Source organism: Oryzias latipes, chromosome 11 (genome assembly GCF_053564925.1).
Source record: "Oryzias latipes strain Hd-rR chromosome 11, Olatipes_Hd-rR_3.1".
NCBI lineage: Eukaryota > Metazoa > Chordata > Actinopteri > Beloniformes > Adrianichthyidae > Oryzias > Oryzias latipes.
In genome coordinates, this window is record NC_136247.1 from 5898564 (window position 1) to 5918596 (window position 20033).

General features: G+C 38.7%; 1 protein-coding gene across 1 annotated transcript in view; it reads left to right on the forward strand.

The window, feature by feature from the left end:
• Positions 1-20033, forward strand: part of znf704 (zinc finger protein 704) — a 45082-nt gene that overhangs the window by 5522 nt on the left and 19527 nt on the right. The window contains exon 2 of the mRNA XM_004074379.5: positions 2501-2685. Coding sequence (XP_004074427.1) covers positions 2501-2685 — 185 coding nt within the window. The remainder of the gene's footprint in view (positions 1-2500; positions 2686-20033) is intronic.

Genomic DNA, 20033 nt, shown 5'->3' on the forward strand with positions numbered 1-20033 from the left:
ATAACTATATTTGTCAAGTTTGAACACTCTGCTCATAAGACAAATGTGTAATGATCAGGATATTCATTTCCTATCATACTTTAAACATGACAAATGCACTGAAGGAACATGATTAAAGCAAAAACGGTCAAGTTTCAAAAGAAAACATAAATAAAACCGTTTCAAAACAAAAAATTAATTTTACAAATGAATTCGAATGCTTTTAAGTTTTACATTTTTGTCAACATCCTGTGAATAAGCTATAAGAACTAAAAGCAAATTCTCCGAACTTCTTTTAGTTGTTTAGACTGTTGCAGGTCTTACTTTTAGGCTGGAGAATTGGTCTCAGATTGAGCATGCTCAGTGGCTCTGCTCCAGGTGATAAAAAAGATTCCAGTTTCAGAAGGAAAATACTTTCTTCACAATTTGCAGTGCTCGCTACTCGTTTTTTTTGTCGGATTTGAAGTCACTGAAATACCGTAATAGTGAGAGGATTGGGCACATCTGACAGGTCACAGTTTTTGGTGCAACACCGGCTCTAATGTCTAAAGACGCTGCTATATACAGACTACAGAGAATCATTAGATCTGCTGAGAGGATTATTGGTTCCAGCCTTCCCCCCATTCAGGACCTGTACCGATCCAGAGCCAGGAAGCGGGCTGGCAGGATCGTAAAAGACCCCTCTCATCCTGGACACTACCTTTTCAGCCTCCTCCCATCAGGACGGCGCTTTAGGACAATGCGGACCAAAACCACTCGCCACAAAGACAGCTTCTTCCCCCGAGCTGTCACTCTAATGAACTCCTGACTCCAGACTACTCAGGGACACTGTACAACCACAAACTGTCAAACTGGAATTACTGATGCTGCATTTTTTTGACCTTTTTTATTTGAATCCATTCCTTTATTTAGTTATGTTTATTTATTCATACAGCTTCCTTACATCTACCTTCCTTTTATTATTTATCTTTTTATTATTTATCCTTTTTACCTTGCTAGTTTGCACGAGAGCACAAGTAACCGAAGTCAAATTCCCTGTATATGCGCTGTACTTGGCAAATAAAGTGATTCGGATTCTGATATCACAGTGGATTCAATTCTGTTATTAAATTTATGAAATACGTTTTTTCTTATTGTCCTATGAATTAATTTCATTGTATTTATTTCAAACAACAAGAAAATGACATTTATCTTTATTGCCTTTGACTTCTAATGGTACATCTGCTCCGTACTTGACTCTCATGTCCAAAAATGAGTCAGAATATTGCGTAAGCGTGAAAGAGAAATTTGGTGATGCAGAGGGAAGGAGCAGTCGCTGGATGTGTTCTGGTTCCAGGCACGTGCTCTAGCTTTGACAGAACTCTTGACGTCTTTACTGACTTGGCATCCTCCTCTTAATATTTCATATAAACCTCTCAGCATCTGAGACGTATTGTGTTGTACTTGTAGATAAATATACAAATCACACACTCACATGCCCACATATTTTCTTTTTATGCCTGTTTATTTGTTTGGAGTGTTTTGAGCAGCCTGATACTCATAGATATCCACAGAAGTGCCAGATTAGGATTGTCTCCTGTTCATATGGCTGCTATTTGTTGCTGTTGTGTAAGAGAATGGATGATCTTTTTCTGACTGGTGGGCGTCCTCAGAGGTTTGTGGTTGGACAAATGTTTTTCCTTAGTGTGATATCTCATCAGCTTAGGTTTTAATGGAATGTGCATTCTTGTTTCTTCGATATAAAGGCTAATCAAAACTAATGTTTTTAGTGTTTTAAACATCTAAAAAAAGTTATATTTAAGTACATTTGACGTGCTTTTCATGAACTAGCTAGCTTGTTTTGGCTTTTATATTATTATATTTTTTAAATACGGTTGATTTATAGTGTTTAAAATATATTTTTGTTTTCATTTGAGCTTTTCTACTAAATTTAGGAGAGCAATGATAAATTATTTACAGCCTAAAGCATAACTGGATGTGTGTTGTTTAAAGTACTTTAATTGATTGCAGGCTTTTTTAATTGGACCCTATGGATGATTGCAAAGCTGGAGAATTTATATAAATGGCTGTTTTTTGTTGTTTCTTTTTCTGTTACTTTGCTTTTAATTGGCAAAAAGCCACAGAAACAAAAACTAATTATAATGGAAATAATTGTTTTGTGACGCATAGTACAAGCACATGTTTAATAGTATGTCATTTAAAACGTTATGGAGTCTAACAGTTTTAAACCGATATTTAATTGTATTTGTGCATCTATGTGGTATAATAATTTAATAACTACTTGTTTTGTTAGTAGTTAGATTTTTATTTTTATTATTATTTTTTACTGTTTATATACTTGCAGTTTAACAAAAGTTTTGGAAACTTTTAGCAGGATTTTTAAACTAAAGTTTCTTTAAAAATCCTCCCAAAAAGAATTTTTTTTCTTTTATCTTTTTCTTCTTCGAGAGAATCCAAAATGTCTTATTGAAGTCAACAATTGTCCAATCATTTCCCCATTGTTCTTTCCACACTTCCACAGCTGAGCTCCAGTAATGGAGCAGTAGAAGGCCAGAAGGAGAGCGGCTGCCTGAACCCAGAGGCAGCAGAGGAGCAGCGGCCGGTGGACGGCAAGCGTGTTAGCCGGGACCCCGAGACCCGATCTGTGTCTTTGCTGGAGCAGAAACGCAAAGTCGTCTCCTCCAGTATTGATGTCCCACATACCAGGTAGGGCCTGGGTGTGTGTGTAAAATCATGCCTATTTCCAGACTGAATGCTTTTCAAAATGAATTTCAGCTTGAGCTTTAAGTTTACAAGTAGTAGTGATGCAGCACATGCTTCCCACAAACGCTTGGTCATGTTTAGCTGAAGTGCACATCGTATTTCATCGCTAACACACATCAGAGTTTAGGAAAACAGAAGCACTTGTGTGGCGTTATCCATCAAAAGTGTTTTGCAGTTGTAAAATAATGTTTACACCTTTTTTTCATTTTTGTTGTCTAAACACAAAATGTTTGTGCGTCTGTTTGGGAAAAAGGTGGGTGGCAAGTGAAAGATGTTTTGTTCACATACAAATTATTCTCATGAATTCTTCTAAAGACAGAAAAGGTTCTTTGTAAGTATGTTAAACATTTTCACAGCTGTCATTTTTTTAATACATTGATAAATCAGAAATTGAAAAAGCAAAAATTGATTCCGGACTTGCTAATTAATTTTATTATGGACCCATTTATGGACATTATTTGACATATAACTCCACATATCTGGCGTATACATTGGGTTATACCAGTCCTACATACACAATAGTGAATCTATTGGCAGTCAATAAATAGTAAAGAAAACTTGTGTTAAATTAGTGAACTACAGTATCTGAAAAGTCATTATTGATGTGTCCTTTTAAAGTAGTTGTTTCTAGCTGGTCCTGAAAACCAATTATTCTAGACGAAAAAGAGAAAAAAAGTAAGATTGTCCCTAACGAAGTCTCCGAGAGCCAGCCCATAATGAGATTTGTTTTTGCTTTTTTTAATTATGTCAGAAGAGCTGAGATGTGTGACTTTTGAATCAACATAAAAATAAGAGCTGGGCAATTGATTAAAGCTTTTAAACAATACAGTCTTGAATCTTAGTCTCGTCAACAGGGGCCATCACAAGTGCATGAAGTAACCAAAGTAATTCAAATCTGTGCTAAAATCTATACAGACCACCTCAGCTCTGTAAGGCTGCTGCAAGAGTGTCTGCATTCAAATGCACATGTAGCAAAGCATAATTAGTGCATAACAAACACACCCAGTGGTCACCAGCAACGGTTTCCCCTCCAGATTTCACTTTGTGAAAAAGATCAATTTAGATTAGACTCAACAGAAGCAAAAAATGTTAATGTTGCTAAAGATCTTTTCTAATTCTTGTGCTTTGTTTATAAAAACAAACAAACTCAAACCTATTAAAAAGCTACATCTCAGACTCTACTCGCCTCGGTTGATGACATAAATGGTTAACGTTGATACAGTTTATCTGACATTAAAGCGAAAAAAATTCTAAACCAAAATGGCAGGTCTGCTTAGGTGTGGAATGTATTTTGATTTGATTTGATTTATTGATTTATTTCAAGCATTGTAGTCAAAGCAATAAAGAATCTACACACATTTAACAAACTCATCACAGGAATGTTGGAATGCATAGATTAAAAAGACAGAAAATAAAACAAAAAAATCACATTTGCTTAATTAAATACAGTGATCATTAACTAAAGTCAAGAAGAGCTTGATTTATTGCTTAAAAAGGAGTGAGAAGCAGTAAACTTACACAATTCCACCACTACTGAGTTAATTCATTTGATAGTTTTACAGTTTTTGTGATCCAGTTCTGATCCGCTGGATTCTCTTCAAGTAACAAAATCCAGTGCCTATTAATGATTGATTATCTTCAGAAAACATTCCTTCATGATTTCAGTAAACAATAACCATTATGTAATAATAATTGATTATCATTAGAACACATTATCACATTAAACCAGTAATTATTGCTACACATTGCAGATCAAGTAAACAAAATAAATAACTTATTGATTGCAATTTAAACATTTCAGTTATCATTATTGCACATTACAATGTAACCATCATTGATTGTAATTAAAATAGCTTTGATTATTTCACCACAATCAAGTTCACTCATGGATTTGGAATTATTCAAACACCTGTTGATCCTTAAATCCTCTCATCTTCATAATGTGAAATCTTTATAATTTCATGTAAAGATTTTTCCAATAATGTCATATCATGTGTCTCCTCCTGTTTTTACTAAAAACAAAACAACAGAATAAGCTGTTCCTTCAACCAACAACCATTAAAATCTTTACAACTCTTTGGCAAATGACTTAGCTATATTATAGCTAAATTAAAATAATAAGCAAAAAATAATCACGTTTGCCCTTAAACTGGTCTTCACTTTTAGCTTCTAGTTTCTACTTTTAAAAGTAAAGTAAAAAGTTAAAGAAAATAAGTAAAAGTAAATGTTTGTATAGGATAATTATTACTCTACAGCTAGCCAATTACACACTAATAGCCGTCCCCTGAGGTCCAAACTAGGAGAAAACATTAATACTTTATAGTGTACAGAGCCATTATTGAGCATTCTTTCCTTTGACCTGCTGCTAAAGAAGTCCAATCAATGGCAAAGTGTGCGGCTTCATCACTACAACGCAGCTATTTTAAAAAAATGGGATGGTCATTTGCTGATTGAGTCGATTTTGTCTGGTCTCCCATTATGAAACCTTGTTTTTAATCCTATCAATACTGTGGATTTGAGAAATGTTGGACACCGTAATTTCATGCTAGCATTTTTTATGTGCTATAATGTTAATTTTGATGCACTCATAAAGTGGAGAGTTATTGATCGCCTCTGCAACCTTTCACACTGTTAGCTTTTTTCTCCACCCTATTGGAGACAAAGAGTATACAAAGAGTTTGCAAACCTTATATATATAATATTGAGGAACACAATACATAAGATTATCTTTAGAATGTTAAATTATAGAATTCCAACTCAGAAAAAAAGATCTGGTCCAAAAATCCATCCATTAAAAAAAATCCCTTCTACATTAAATGTTGCTCGTTTTAAGGCCCGTACACACCGGGACGAATATTCGCCAGGCGTTATTCGCCAGCGTTTTTCGCCACGTTTTTTGTGTTCACACCCAGGCGATTTTCGCTGACGATGAGCCGAGCAAACATGCAATTTCATTCCCTGACATTAGATGGCGCTTAATGTAAACAGAAATACTCCTGTACACAAGGTGGCGCTGCGCAACTTTACGCTTCTTAAAGTCGCTTTTCACTCAGAAGAAGAGAGCAAGTATTTACGCGCTTGTCAGCATCATACAAAGAAAACATGAATATTTCAAGCATCAGTAGCTCCAACTGGTGCTTGGTTCGGGGATATTTTAGAATGTCCGTCATTATTTCTTCGCGGCTGTGTAGATGCAACTCGGCGTCTATCTTCTTCGCTGGTATGTGTGCTCAGCAAGGCAGTTTTGTGTTTGAGCGCCCCCAAGTTGTGTTTTACTGTAACTTCAGAAGCTCCAGACACGTGTGCAAAAGCGCCATTCTCATTGGTCGAATAGATTTCGACGCGACGCGTCGAAAAAAAAAAAACGAACCCGAGGCGTTTTTTTTTTTTTTGACGCTTTGGCGCGTGGCGTTTTTTCTCCTCGGTGTGCACACTCTCATTGGTGCCCTTTGTTTAGTCACGAGGCGTTAAACGTCGGCGAAAATCGCTGGCGAAATTCGTCCCGGTTTGAACAGGCCTTTAAACTGCATGTTTAAAACCTATTAAGGCTATAAAACCTCATCAAACATAAAATGTCAAATTAAAAAACAAAGTTCATCAATTTTTCATCAAAGGGGTGGACAAGAATATATTTGCAATATAGAAAAGAAACAATGAATTTGTTTTCTAAGTGAAAATTGTAGCAACATTTGGCAGAATTGTTGCAAAATTCTCATTTACAGGAAGAAGAAATACAAGAACCAATCGTCTTCTGGATTTGATCATTTTCAAAGTTACTCCTTGGAGCCGTTCTTTTTAGCCTTTCTTTTGGGAGACGATGGTCCCTCGCTCTGTCAAGGTTCACCTTTCGTTGTTTTGCAGATTTTTCTTTTTGCAATTTGTCTGCTTTTATTCAAACACTTTTATGGTGGATTGTGTTCTGGATCCCGATTGGCTGTAGATCATTGTATGTCAATCTCCTATGTCAGCATGTCGGCTGTACAGAATGCATTCAGTTTGCTAACTCTACATAAATATTTGAAATATTTGATACTAGACCTATTTTTCTATGAAGGTTTGAACTTTGAGTTTAAACCAAAGAAGAAAATGTGAAAATGTTCAAATAAGAAAAGCGGATAGTGTGTAGTGAGGAGTTTTACGGCCCTAAAACATCTATAATTATTGTTCAAAAAATAACGATATCTGCTTTGCGCCTCTTTTTTTCAAACGCAATCCCTGCAATAAATAAGGGAACAATGTATTCACATGCTTTTTATTTGTATATAAGCTGTCTAACTGTATAGATTTGGTTTATTATTACATAGACTTTTATAATTGTCAAAATTAAGATTTGATTTAGAGCTAGACTTCAGATTCAGAAGATCAATTTTTTGGCCAGTTCAAGAGCTCCTGTACAGTCACGAGTATAAAAATGTCACTGTCCCTGTATTATTAGAGCAGATATGACCCCCGTACCCTCAAGGGTCTACATATTTCTCTGGTGACTTTTTCGCTATACAGCACCAGTATCATCTCAAGATTAAGATCCATGGCTCTCATCCTCTTCACACCTGCTTCCGGTTTTTTCTTTTCTCTACGCTTTGCTCCTTTGCTGGGGGAGAAACCGTGTCGCCCGGGACCACAACGTACGCATGTCTCTTTGTGTAATGGTGACAAACCGCAAGGTAAGGGGAATGGTGAAAGGTATGGAAGAAAATCAGGAAATAAAGGAAAAAAAGTTGGAGAAAACATTCTTAGATATTTTAGGGGAGAGCTGAGTGATGTGGATAAAGGAGGGCAGTATGCAGTTGTAGTTTTTTTATATCACAATAGAGGGTTTTTTAAAATACCAGATGATAAAGATATATATCACTATATAATCCAGACCAGTTGAGATCAAAATAGTCCAAATTAAATTTTAGCCAGAAGCAGGGAGTGCTCCTTCCCCCACTTTTTTCCCTCTATGCTACAAGAGCTGGTGGGGCTCATTATGGTTGAAAAGATGGTTTGGCCTATAACAAAAAAGCATTCTGGGAACTAAATGGCATTGAGGAAAGAAGTATTACCTTTACTTAAGAGGGCACTTTACTTCATATTCCAAGACTCCAAAGTAAAAGATGTGAGTTCAAATCCTCCTATTCAGATGACCAACAATGAGACTTCCTTTTTTTGGCAGAACTTCAGTGACTCACATGTAGCAGCTGAATCCCTTGTGACCTCTGCTGAATTTTTTTTTCTTTTCTTTAACCCTTTTTTCTGCCTTTGTTTTAAATCTGAAAGACTCTGATAGAGACGCTTCTTCAATGCTAAACAGACAAATGTTTATAAAAAAGAAGTCTTGATTTAAAGTTAACCGTGATGCAAAACCAAACACTTTTTCACTTTTATGTGTTGATCGGTAAGTTTGCGGCCAGTTCAGAGTGTTTAGGCCCTGCGTGGAGCTGCAGCAAACTTTGATGTGGAACAAGGCCAATTACAACAAAGAGGCCCAGAGGGACTGTCAAATTATCATTTGACTTTGATGATGTTGTTTGTCTCATGAGCTGCTCTTTTCTCCTTCAGCTCAGTGCCTAGTTTGTCTTTGTGGCCAGTTCCTACTTTTTTCAGGCCACCGTTGTGACCCCATCTTCTGCTTTTGTCGACGTTTGTGGGAAAAGAAGGCATTTGAGTGTTGAAACCATGGTAAAAGGAAAAGATGTTTGAGGTTTTGTAAGATAGGAGGTTTACCAGAGCAAAGAACAAGGAACTGGAGGGAAAGAGTGTGAGAGGAGCGCAGTGTTTGCCAAAGAAAACAGTTTTTCTGGTTTGGATGCCAGCGGAGTTGAAAAAACCACCAGATTACCATCTGAAAAGACAGCTTCCAGGATCTCTCCCTCTAGTTTTTTATCCCACTCTCTTAATCCCAGCTTGCTATTATCTGATTGAATGTTTTTTTTCCCCTTCACATTAACGTCCCTAACTGGACCGAGTGTGCTGAGTCAGGAATTCCGATAATCTGATTGTCTTAATTACACACAACTAAAAAAAAGAAGGTTGGCATTTGTGTGATGTTAAATAAACACTGTCCAGCCTGTGCTATTGAGTGTTACTGTTTTTTAACCATAATGTTCCCCAAATTCCAAAAGTTAGGAGATTTATTAGCCAGCCATGTTTTCCAAAGAACAGCGGTGTTATTGCTTTCTTAGAAAATGCCAGCAATATTGCAAATTGGTAGTTTGAGAAGTAAGGCAAAGGCTGTTGGAATGCTACATAGATTAAAAAAGGTTTTTATTTTCATTTATAAAGATATGAGAATTGAAAAGAAATCAGGTTCTTCTTCTGGAGAAGGAGCTGATTAAACCAATGAAGATACTTTCAAGATGGATTAGGTTTAGCCCATGGAAACTGTTTTTTTTCTGTAAGAGCTTTGATGCAAACAGGTGACAAAAGCCACTCCGTAGTCCTGACCCCTTGGTTATTTGGGGTTGAAAGGTCTCAGGGCCCTCTTAAAGCACACCAGTTGGGCCTTACCAGAGTCCATCTAACACCAACGTACAGCTTTTTTGGTAGCTGTGACTGCTTTGGTCCTACCCCCTTGGCTCTGGCCCACTTTTACAGGTGTGTCACGGCACTGGACCTTGGACAAGACAACGGGATAGGGATGCTATAACAAAAGTAGTGCCAATATTAAGGTTGTGTATAGACAAGAGTCCCACAATACGATACGTATCCCGATATTGTCCTGGAACACTTTTTTTTTTTTTTTTTAAAGAACGACTAAAAACACTCGACCTGAATATGAGTATTTCTTTCATTGTAAATAAATTGTAAAATTCTGTCTATTTAATCTATCACAATATTAAGCACCGCAACTGTATCTCACATGTAAGTTGCTTTTACCTAAGCAAATTCATAGTGCTTCTATTTTGGTAACTTAAAATATAGAAAGGGAACAGTCAACATTGTTTGATTTCCACAACAAAATAAATTTCAGCGTAAGAAAAAAAATACAATAAATGTGGCTTAACCAAGAAGGTTTTAAAAGTATGATTGAGGAAATAAAGTGCTGTTTATTTTCAATAAATGTAGCTTTTTCTGTACTTTTAAACGGTTCAGGAGCCCGAATGGTGCTTCATAAATAAAGGGAAAAAAACAAAACACAAATTCTTTCTAGAAACAATAAAGTGTGATGGTGAGACAGCATGACAGGAATGAAGGAGAGCGCTTTAATGCGGCTAAGATGCTTTATTTACATGACAGTTTGGACTGCAGCTGAAGTCCCGCTTTCTCACATGCAGAAGTCAACTGGTATTTCAACAGTCTTTTCCACAACGTTGGCCACTTTATCAGTGCTGTACACATCACTCTGATCCATCAGGTGGCTAAACTAGAATCTATTGCTGTGAGGTTCTGCAGAACTTTGTCCCGCTTTGCCGTCAGCATTTTGGCCAATGCTAAGTGCATTAGCCGCTGTGAAGCTGCAGTGCTTCACTCGTTCTTATCTGAGCCCGCCCACTAAAACGCACCGCATTCCGCGTTTTTATAGGATACTGGCAGCAATACGGCACAGAGCTTCGGTTCGTTACCCATCCTAAGTAAAAACTAAGTAGTGCATGTCTCATTACATTAAAACAATTTTTTTGTTTTGGTACGGTGTGGAGCTGCTCAAAGAGGCTCCGTGTGTTCCACTGCCAACTAGCGATCTGAGGTTTAAGTGGACAACAAGAGTCAGACGCTGAAGGATGCTCACAAATAATGAAATAAATATCATCCTGACAGCATTTTGAATCGATAAAAGTATCGCCACATGAACTATCGCGATATATTGCCGATACTATTTTTTCCTACACCCCTAGCTAATAGGAGTAAACACTATTCTGTACTGTATTGGTGTTTGAACACTGAAACCCGAAACCTGAAACGCGCACATACCTGTGATGAAATAGACTTCTCATTGAAAGTCACACCTGGACAAGGAGTTCAGGGGTGGAGCCAGAGACAATCCACCTCCGGTCGGCCTGGCCCAGCTAGTGTGCCCTCAAATCAGTGCCAGGGCACCAGGTGTGTTCCCACTTTAAACACAGATCAGCATCTTCAGAAGTAGCATCCATCTATCCTGCCATGGACTTGACGTGCCGCGGGGCAGAAAGACCTTCTGATGACAGACAGAATCAGTGAATTTAAACACGCATGTGCTGTGACGTATGTATCAGAGGAAGTCCGATTGACCGTTCTGCATGTCAATCAAGTCCCGCACTTCTCGGTGAGGATTTTGATTCCCTGACGGATTTTTTAGAAGTACTTTTTTTGGTTATTTCTCTTTACTGGCCTGCGATCGACTCTCATGTCCTTAAAGATCGACCGGTCGATCGCGATCGAGGTAAAGAGCACCCCTTGTGTAGGCCTTTGCAGAGAATAAAAATACACACAAACACAAAAACACACACAGAAGGCCTGGGGCCGTAACACACAACTTGCCCTAACCCCAAAGTGTTCAAAATTGCAGAAGAACTATTAAAGCTTAGAAGGGGAAAAACTGTAATTGTTGAGGTTACAGGTTTTTCTTTTCAAGGGATATGGGGGTCCCTCCTGTTCCGGGCAGCGACTTTCTTTTCGGGGCGTTGATGTTTGCCACCAGGTCCTCTCGCCCATTCCCCTCCCCGTTGGCGAAAAACTCAGAGCAGGGCGCCTGACGCCCGACCTGCGTATATCCTACATCACAAAGGAGTTCTTTTTCAGACAGCATTTTTTTGTCTCCTCCTGATTCACGATTTGAAGCAAGAAATACTCAAACACAATTTTGAGCTCAATTTTCTTTAAATATGACATGAGGAAAAATGAGAACATGCTATAAACACCAAAAACTGAATTTACATCGGAATGGGTCTTTAAATTCAGTCGTTGATGCATCAGTTGTCTTGATGGTTGACTTTTATGCAGTCACAGTGATTTGTAAACTAAAGGTTAGTCGATCCGCATTTTTCTCTGAGAGCTTTACAAACTTTGATAGCAGCTGATCACTTAATTGGCAAACAACAGCCTCTCCTTATTCTGTTCTCCATAACAATTGACAGCTCACCTGCTCTATTTGTAGACTCTTAAGTCATGCAGTCAAACTGTTTTGTAGGTTGCACTTAAAAATGCAGTCAACTACTTATAATCTGATGGTTGTTATCAACATTAAATCCGGTTCTGCTTTGATTTAAATACCATTGTCAGCTACCGGGCCATTGTGATGTTTATTACAATGAACACATTTGGTGCTCAAGAAGTCTCCAGCCAATGACTGGCAGTAGAAGTGACTCATTATGTCCAGCGTTCATCCTAAAGCCATCAAAAACAAAAATCTATTGGCAGTTATTGGTGTCATAAATAAACAAAGTGCTGCTCCTCTGGAGTTTGAACGCTCATAATGGGTGTCAGGGGAGTATGACTAAATGTGTCAATGTGACAACCCTGATGTTAAAACCGACTGATGAACCAAAACTCGGCCTCACAAAAAATCCTATTTGTTTATTCATTTTGCCCTACATTTCTGTTAAAAACACATTAATATTTCAATATACCTCCACTATATAAACCTTCACTAAAGGAACATTTCTTTTGTCTTAAGATTTCTGGTAAGTCTGAAAAATACATATTTTTTAAAATTCTTCATTTTTTATCACAGAGGTTGTTCCAAAACCCCATATATCCAAACGCAACAAAAAAACAAAAACAAAAAGGTTTTGCTTCTGATGGCAGACAGTAATGACACTGATATCACGTGGTCGAGCAGGTGGGACAGTGATTGACGGGTCAGCAGTTTCCCCGCTCACCCAGTCAATTGTCGTTGTGTCCTTGGGCAAGGCACTTCACCCTCCCTGCCTCCAGTGTGGTGGTGTGTGAATAGGTGTGAATGTCCCGGTGAGGGTAGAGGGGCCGAACTGGCAGCCACGCCTCTGTCAGTAATTTACCAAGTATGAAAGAGGAGTGAATGAATCATGGGCACGCATCGTCAGCACTTGAGCGTCCGGAAAAGAGCAGCGACATCCAACCAATCATGATTGTTAAACACATGTTTATTACAGCCACTATTTAATATGCACAACATCAACAAGGGGGCCCAGGTCTGGGTCTCCCTGTGCGTGTCCCCAGCCCGTATAAAAACACGGGGCTGTGTCAGGAAGGGTCTCTGGTATAAAAATGTCTGCCAAACCACCTGTGTGAATCAGTGAAAGCTGATTGGCTGAAAGGTGAACACCATCAACAGTGCAAAAGAATAGGAAAAAATCACTAAATGGAAAAGAAATGATGCCTCTTAAAACACAACCTTGAGACCTGCTACATGAGAAGAATGACATAACAAATAAAATGAAAAATACAAAGTTTTGACATTCAACGTAAATAAAAAAAAAAGGTATTTTAGCTGGGGACAGTAAAATACATTTAGTAAAACAGACTGCATGTTTTTGTAAACAGCAGGAAAAAGGCCAGTTATTAATATCATGACCAAACCTGCAGTATACCCAACGACATAAAAGCATATTCTTTGCATGTCCACAGCCACCTCCTCTGACCTATAAAAGACGTTGAGCAGATTTTCCCCGTAAACTGCTCACTTTAGTGCGAGCCTAAATTGACTAACGAACACCCATGATGTTTCTGAACGTGCACATGCATTATGGAGACACCTTCTGGCCCAGCAGATGTCTGATAGCTTTTGACGCCGTGTAATGTGTTTAGTGTGGCTGCACGTAATTTCACCTTCATAGAGAGAATTTTTGGTGAAGCTTTTTGCTAGAAGTCAGAGTGTAGATATGCTTGATCTGCTGGTTTTTTCTTTTTTCTACTAAGAGCTATTGCAATAAAAACAAAAGATTTTATTAAGTCAGATGGCAGCAGCAAAGTTTGATGGAAAAATGTGCTTCCTTCACCGGAATCCTCCTCTGCACTCGATGGTGATCCACAGCAGTGGAGGATCCTTTTACTTTGTAATCCAATAAAAGCTCTCTGTGGTCTTTGTGCCCCCAATAAGATTCAAAAACTGACAGACCAGAACAGTAAATAGGAAAACCGGCGACATTAGTTGCAGTCCACAGACTCCAGTAGAATAGAGGTGGAGCTCATCTTGTTAAATCAAAGTTTTTTGACTTATATGATCACAGTGGCTGCTCAACCGTGAAGTTCGAGTCCCCCCCCCTGCAACTTTGTTTTTTCTCTCGGACATTAGGTTGATGAAAGGTGTGCCCTCTGTTGAGGAGGGACTTTAAATGGAAGACCCCAACCTCTTCATAATCAGACTAACGTTGCTCCATCAATATATCATCATAATTGGCCCTTACCATAACGTCAGACAGGATAAAGCTTCAGTTACTATATCTCTCCTATTTTTTTTGGGGGGGGGTCTCCTGTGCAGTTCTTTGTCTTTTTCCTTTAAAGCACTTTTTTATTTTTTTTAGTCTGCCTCCTTTGTTCTTTACAGACATTTCTCATTAGCCTTCAGCATCAAGGTGAAGATTCATTCGTCTACTCGGAGCTACTTGTAGGTAAACACTTGTGAGGGTCTTTGTGTGTGGCAGAAACTGGGGAGGGGTCGCTTTTGGGGTGGCAGGGGAATTTAGTGGACAGCTGGAATGGATGCCCCTGTAACCCCATATGGGAAGAGGTAGTTCAGACCCTCTCCTGTTTTCCCCGCGGCCACCCCCATCGGAGAGCTCTCAGTGTCAGCTACACTGGCTGAACTGCAGATTTACTGCCGTGTTTCTTCCCCAGCCTTTCCACGCCCCTCCCTGTAAACGAGCAGGAGCAGCAGCTTCAGTCAAATGAGCCTGCGCCGACAGAGGAGGTTGTTATTGTTTTTGATTCGGGCTCCACATGCTGAACCTGACTCCCATGTGGCCTGGACCGTGTGTGTGTACGGTTATTTCAGGAATTGGGTGGGGCTACACTCTTGTGCCAGACACTTGGGCTGCAGAGCTGCAGAACTTTGTGTGTGTGTGTTTTTCCCTTCTCATGTGTGTAGTCTTGGCAGCATTACCTCACCATGAGCTGAAAAGGGATGTGTTTACCAGCGGCTGCTCTCTCTCGCCGGCTTTTTTGTGTCTCTCTCAAAGCCGCTGGTCTTAAAGTCTCTGTTGTTGCTGTTCGATGACTCAACCTGGTGAATGCATTACACCGAGCAGACCGGCCATTGTCTGGAGTTTAGGTGTGCAAATAGGCTATATAGTCACACTCCTTCATATAGCATGTATAATTCATGACTTCCTTCTGACACTTGTGCAAACACAAGGGCTTCCCTTCAGTTTTTCTTTGTTTGAGAGTTTCCTCTGTTGTGCTCAGAATTTAAAGTCCCACTCCGATCATCTTTTGATCTATTTTAAACTTGTTCCCAGTGGTCATTTCATTATGATGATGCTGTTTTCAGCCCAAATCAAAACACCTTTATCATTTTCTTGGACGTATTTTCTGCAGAGGAGCAGTTGTTCATTGGAAATTCACGTCTGAGTTTTGGGCGGAACTGTTTGCACGTAGTAAGTCTTCTCCCATTTCCCATCATCCATCTCTTTACATGCTCTCCCGCTACCTTGAAGCCCCTCATAACCCCAACCTAACATTACAGGTGCGACAAAAACGGGTACCAATATTGGAGCTATCCAGTTTAGAGCCAGATGCCAGCTCAGAATCCATTTGTCTTCAAGTCAGAATGGAGCAGAGCATGGCGCTTGTGGCGCCGATTGTAGCTTCTACGTCATGAGAAAAGTGCCACAAGAACATGTTAAAAACATATTTGGACTGGGTGGGTGATACCAAACTTAGTGTGGGTCTGGGGAAAAAGTTAGATATATGACTTGTACTGAAAAGTGTATTTCTTAAAAAAATCCAACCTTATTCCACTTCTTTTGATGTCCTTTATGTACTGATTTGCAGTTCTTTCAGAAGGAATAGACAGCGGAGGAGAAGAAAATGTCTTTCATTGTCCTTTTTGCCAGGAGAAACCCACTAGGTTTTCAGTGTCGTTTTTTTTTCAGTGTTGTTTTCTTTCTTCCTCGTACCCCCTCTGTCTGCTTTATCTTGCTTACTCCATCTCTGCTTTCCTGTTCATTTCACCCTCTTTCCCCCGTGATCTGCGTCTCTCCCACCCTCACACACCCTCGTCTCCCTTTCTTCCTTTGTCCTCTTTCTCCTCTGCCGGTGTTGTACGTGTCACTGTGCGTTTCCCCTGTGTGAATGAGAGAGATGTTCGTCCACCTCTGAGCTGGGTACTTGCGCTGTAGCTTAAACAGTGTGACTAACTTACACTTGCATGCAAAATGGGTTGTGACAAGCACAGTGAGCCAGACACAAGTTGTTTTGTCGGCGCGCCTTCTGACAAAGAACTGTATCAAATGTTGGAGCCAAAGTCGTCTTGAAATTTAATATCCGCCCGCACACACCACAGAACATGCGTCTGTCAGTCATCCAGGTGGCTTTTATTAAGAAGCAGAAGTCAATAGCAGAAAAAGTAGCTTTAATTACCTCACATGCATGATGGAGTCATGCCTATAAATCAAAGACATGTTCATTTTTAATGAATCTGATTACTGGAGGATAACTGCAAAGACGTCCTTCTTGTGGTCCAGGAAATGTGGTGTTTTTAATGTGTGTTTTTACGTCCTTATGGTCTCCAGATCGTCTGAGGAATGCAGCGGTGATCCAAAGGTTAAGTGACTATTGGCACCGTCGTTATTTGCTGTTATTCATCAATACTGCAGCTTTGCGTGCGGCTTTTAAGTGTTTACATGAAACTTTGAGCAACAAAACGACATGCTTAAACACAAAGAAACAGTAGGGGTGCGGCCGTGGTCCAGCGGTAGGGCGGTCGATCCATGATCGTAAGCTTGCAGGTTCGATTCCCGCCTTGCACGCCCATGAGTCGACGTGTCCTTGGGCAAGACACTGAACCCCACCCTGCCACAAATGACAGAATCTATTAAGTAAAACTATTATTTTTAACATGTCCTTTTAAAATTGCCCTTAGTGCAAACTGCAACTAATAAGTTGTAAAAATGTTTGTTTTTGTGTGCTACCTAGAGCATCTCAGGGAAACACTTGTTTCACTCCACAGAGTGTCTCTGTGTCAGCTGTTGGAGCAAATGTGTTGTATTCCGGTTGGATTTGTTGTATTTAGCTACTTCTGGTAGCTGCAGCCTTTAAACAGAATTTGCAGCGTGCGGGTTAATGCTCCAAGTCAGAAGTCGAGCCAGTTCCATAAAACTGAAGGAACTATTCCTGCGTTGGGAACAAACCCCTCTTTACTTGCTGCCATTGTAACATCTGTTCATAGCGGGAAACGGACAGGCCTGACCTTACTCCTCACTGCCGAAGCCCAAGAAGCAGAGTGCTGGGAAAATAAAATCCAAATTTTCCCAAAAATAAATCTTCCTCAACAACAGATTTGATTTTAGCGATACAATCAATTTATCATCCATCCCTACATGTGAAGATTACAAATGAACTTTATCTTACACATTTCCTCTCTTTTTATGTGTGTTTTACATAACAGATGATTAATTGAATCTGTTATTCTTTACCCAATGATTCTTAATAATAATAATAATAATAGGGGGGGGGGGGGGGGGGGGGCAGCTGGCTGTGGAGAGCGGGGATCGATCCGCCAACCCCTCAGTTGTTGGACGACCTGCTCTTCCGCCTGAGCTAAACTGCCCCCAAAAAATCTCCTGCTTTTAGATTTTTTTTCTTTTATATTTGTCAAGGCACAGCTAAAAATCCACATCTTTAGGTTTTCATACCACTCAAATGGGGGAGCAGGCAGCAAAAAACAATGTTTTTCAGTCTGGACCAATCTTTGTAAAAGTCTTCTGAATAATACTGCACAGAGATTGGCTGAACCTTTACCCCTCTATTGGCTCTGTGAGTGTGTTTTGGATGTGGGAGGGCAGCAGAGCATCCTCCACTGCTGCCCTTTGAGAACAGTGAGGGCAAAATAGTCTCCAAAGCTAAGTCCTAATAAGTCTTAAATATTATCACAGAAAATATAATAAATATTACTATTTGTTTTGAACATTTACAAGTTTTGGGCTTAGATGTCTAATTAAAGCAAGACAACTCTGGGAAAATACTTTTGACCTTTCATGTCAAATCAGGTGTCAAATTTTGTCCTCTAGCCTTTGGAGTGATAAGGAAGGACACAAATACTATGATGGCTAAGAACCAAACTTGGAGATCAGATTTATTGCCTGCCTCGGGCTGAACAGCACAGACGAGCAAGAATGCCTCTCTTTTATCAGCCGCCCCCTCACCAGGTGAAGACAGACATGTGTGCTGGTAAATGGGAGGGTTTCATCTATTTGGTGTGCTGCCCATGCTTTGCAACAATCGTTTCTCCAAAACCTATTAACTTAAAGTCTAAAACTTTTCCTTCTACTACTCTATCATACTTGGAAATCTTTTTTATCTGACAACAGGAGGTTCATATTTTATATATACAATTATGATTCATGATATATAACCTGTAGTTTTTGATACTTTTTTATCTGTTTACAGTGCCTTGATTTACCCAGCAGCTCTCTAGGTTGAACAATCTTTTGCATATCGATATGTAGAAATGTTAACTTAAAATCAAATACATTTTTACAATTGTGTTTTAATTAAGTAAAAAGTTCAAAACTAAGGAGTTGAAGTTTGATGCATGGCATATCGCCTTACTTGTTCCCAAATAAAACATGTATCCTACCTTTCCTTTAACGAATATGCATTAAACGGAATATTTTAGCTAAATTTTTGTAAAAGTTGACAAACATTTAATAGCATTAACTTAATGAGGCTAAAATACAAACTCAAGTCAATTTTAATTTTTTTTTTCAATAACACACCAATTTTATGAGCCATAATTATTTTTCTAGTTAGGTATCTTTGTATTTTTGTGTATTTCAGTTTTTTTTTTTTTGTAATGTTCACTCAAGAAAACCTGTGGACTTGAAGTTAAAAACTTCTAATGAAAAGATACCAAAGCCAATTGTTTGTTTTTACAGGTTCACTCAAGAGAATGATCTATAGTAATGAAAAAAAAGGAATTACAGTAGTTTTTTCGGTTTTTTGAAGATGCCCTCTACTCCCACTGTGATATTCTTGTGACAATCCGTTTGCAACACGGCAGCTTGGTCCAATAAAGAGACCATTTCAAATGAGGCACCATGGAAATGGCTCAGATTTGAATGTTTTAACATTGATTCAACCAAAGTCCTGTACTTTTTAATCACCTTTTATTTGACTGAATGATAATAGATATTTATTTTATTTATTGTGAATTCACACTTTCTTTTGGGATCGGTAACATATCCATCCTTTCAACAAAAGAAAAGTCCAATACCCTAAAAAAAGATGACATGATTGAGTGAGCGGGGCTAAACATGACGACATGAGCAACAGCAAAACAATAGCAACCTTTTAACTGTTTACTAAAAAAAAAGGCATAAATGCAGTACCCTGTTACATCAATAAAACATGTTCAATTGAGAAGTTTATTAATATCTACTTTTAAAAAAACAAAAACAAATCAAAGACGAGCTTTGGAAAAAGCAGAGCAAAAAGAGCAAATGTTCATCTTTGTTGCTACAAGGGTTGACTCTATGTGCATTTATACATTTTCATATTTAGTGTAAACTGTAAACTAGTCACCGAAATTAGATCATTTTTATTTGTCTTTCCTTAAATAGTAAGGAGAGGAGAAAATGTACTCAAATATACACACATGATTGAGAAGTTCTTAAAAGATTGTATGAAGAAAACATTTCATTTGATTTGCATTCATGTCTTGCAGAATGTGACTGATGGTTATTGCCTAAATCATTAGAGTCAAAAGTGAACATCTTTCCAAAATGTTCACTAGTTGTTTTTTTGGAAACCTGTTAACTTAGTGAATCAAACTGAGTTTCCTTAAAGCCTTTTTGAACCACACTTCTATCTGCATTTTTAGCCTAACTCTGTAATTTTAAGAAATCATTGTTTTTCCTCAGTGCCTCTTTTTGCCTTGGTTTATAAATATGACATGATTTACAGTTTTATGGATGAGCTTTCCTTTGTGTTGGTGTGTAAATTCTGTTTCCCAGTGGCGAGCATTGCTTATGAAATTCAACGTAAATAGGTTAGCAAGGCAGAGATGGATGGAACTATTTCTCAGATCTTTAATACTGAAGATCTATGTGACATACAAAAACCCTAGTGAAAAAAGATTGTTTATATTTGAACATATCTGGTTAGTCATTACATTACATGCTTTATAAATTGCAACAGTTGTGACTGTATGTTGGTATATCTTGGAGAAAATAACCTCGGTTTTTCTGGCTCCAAAC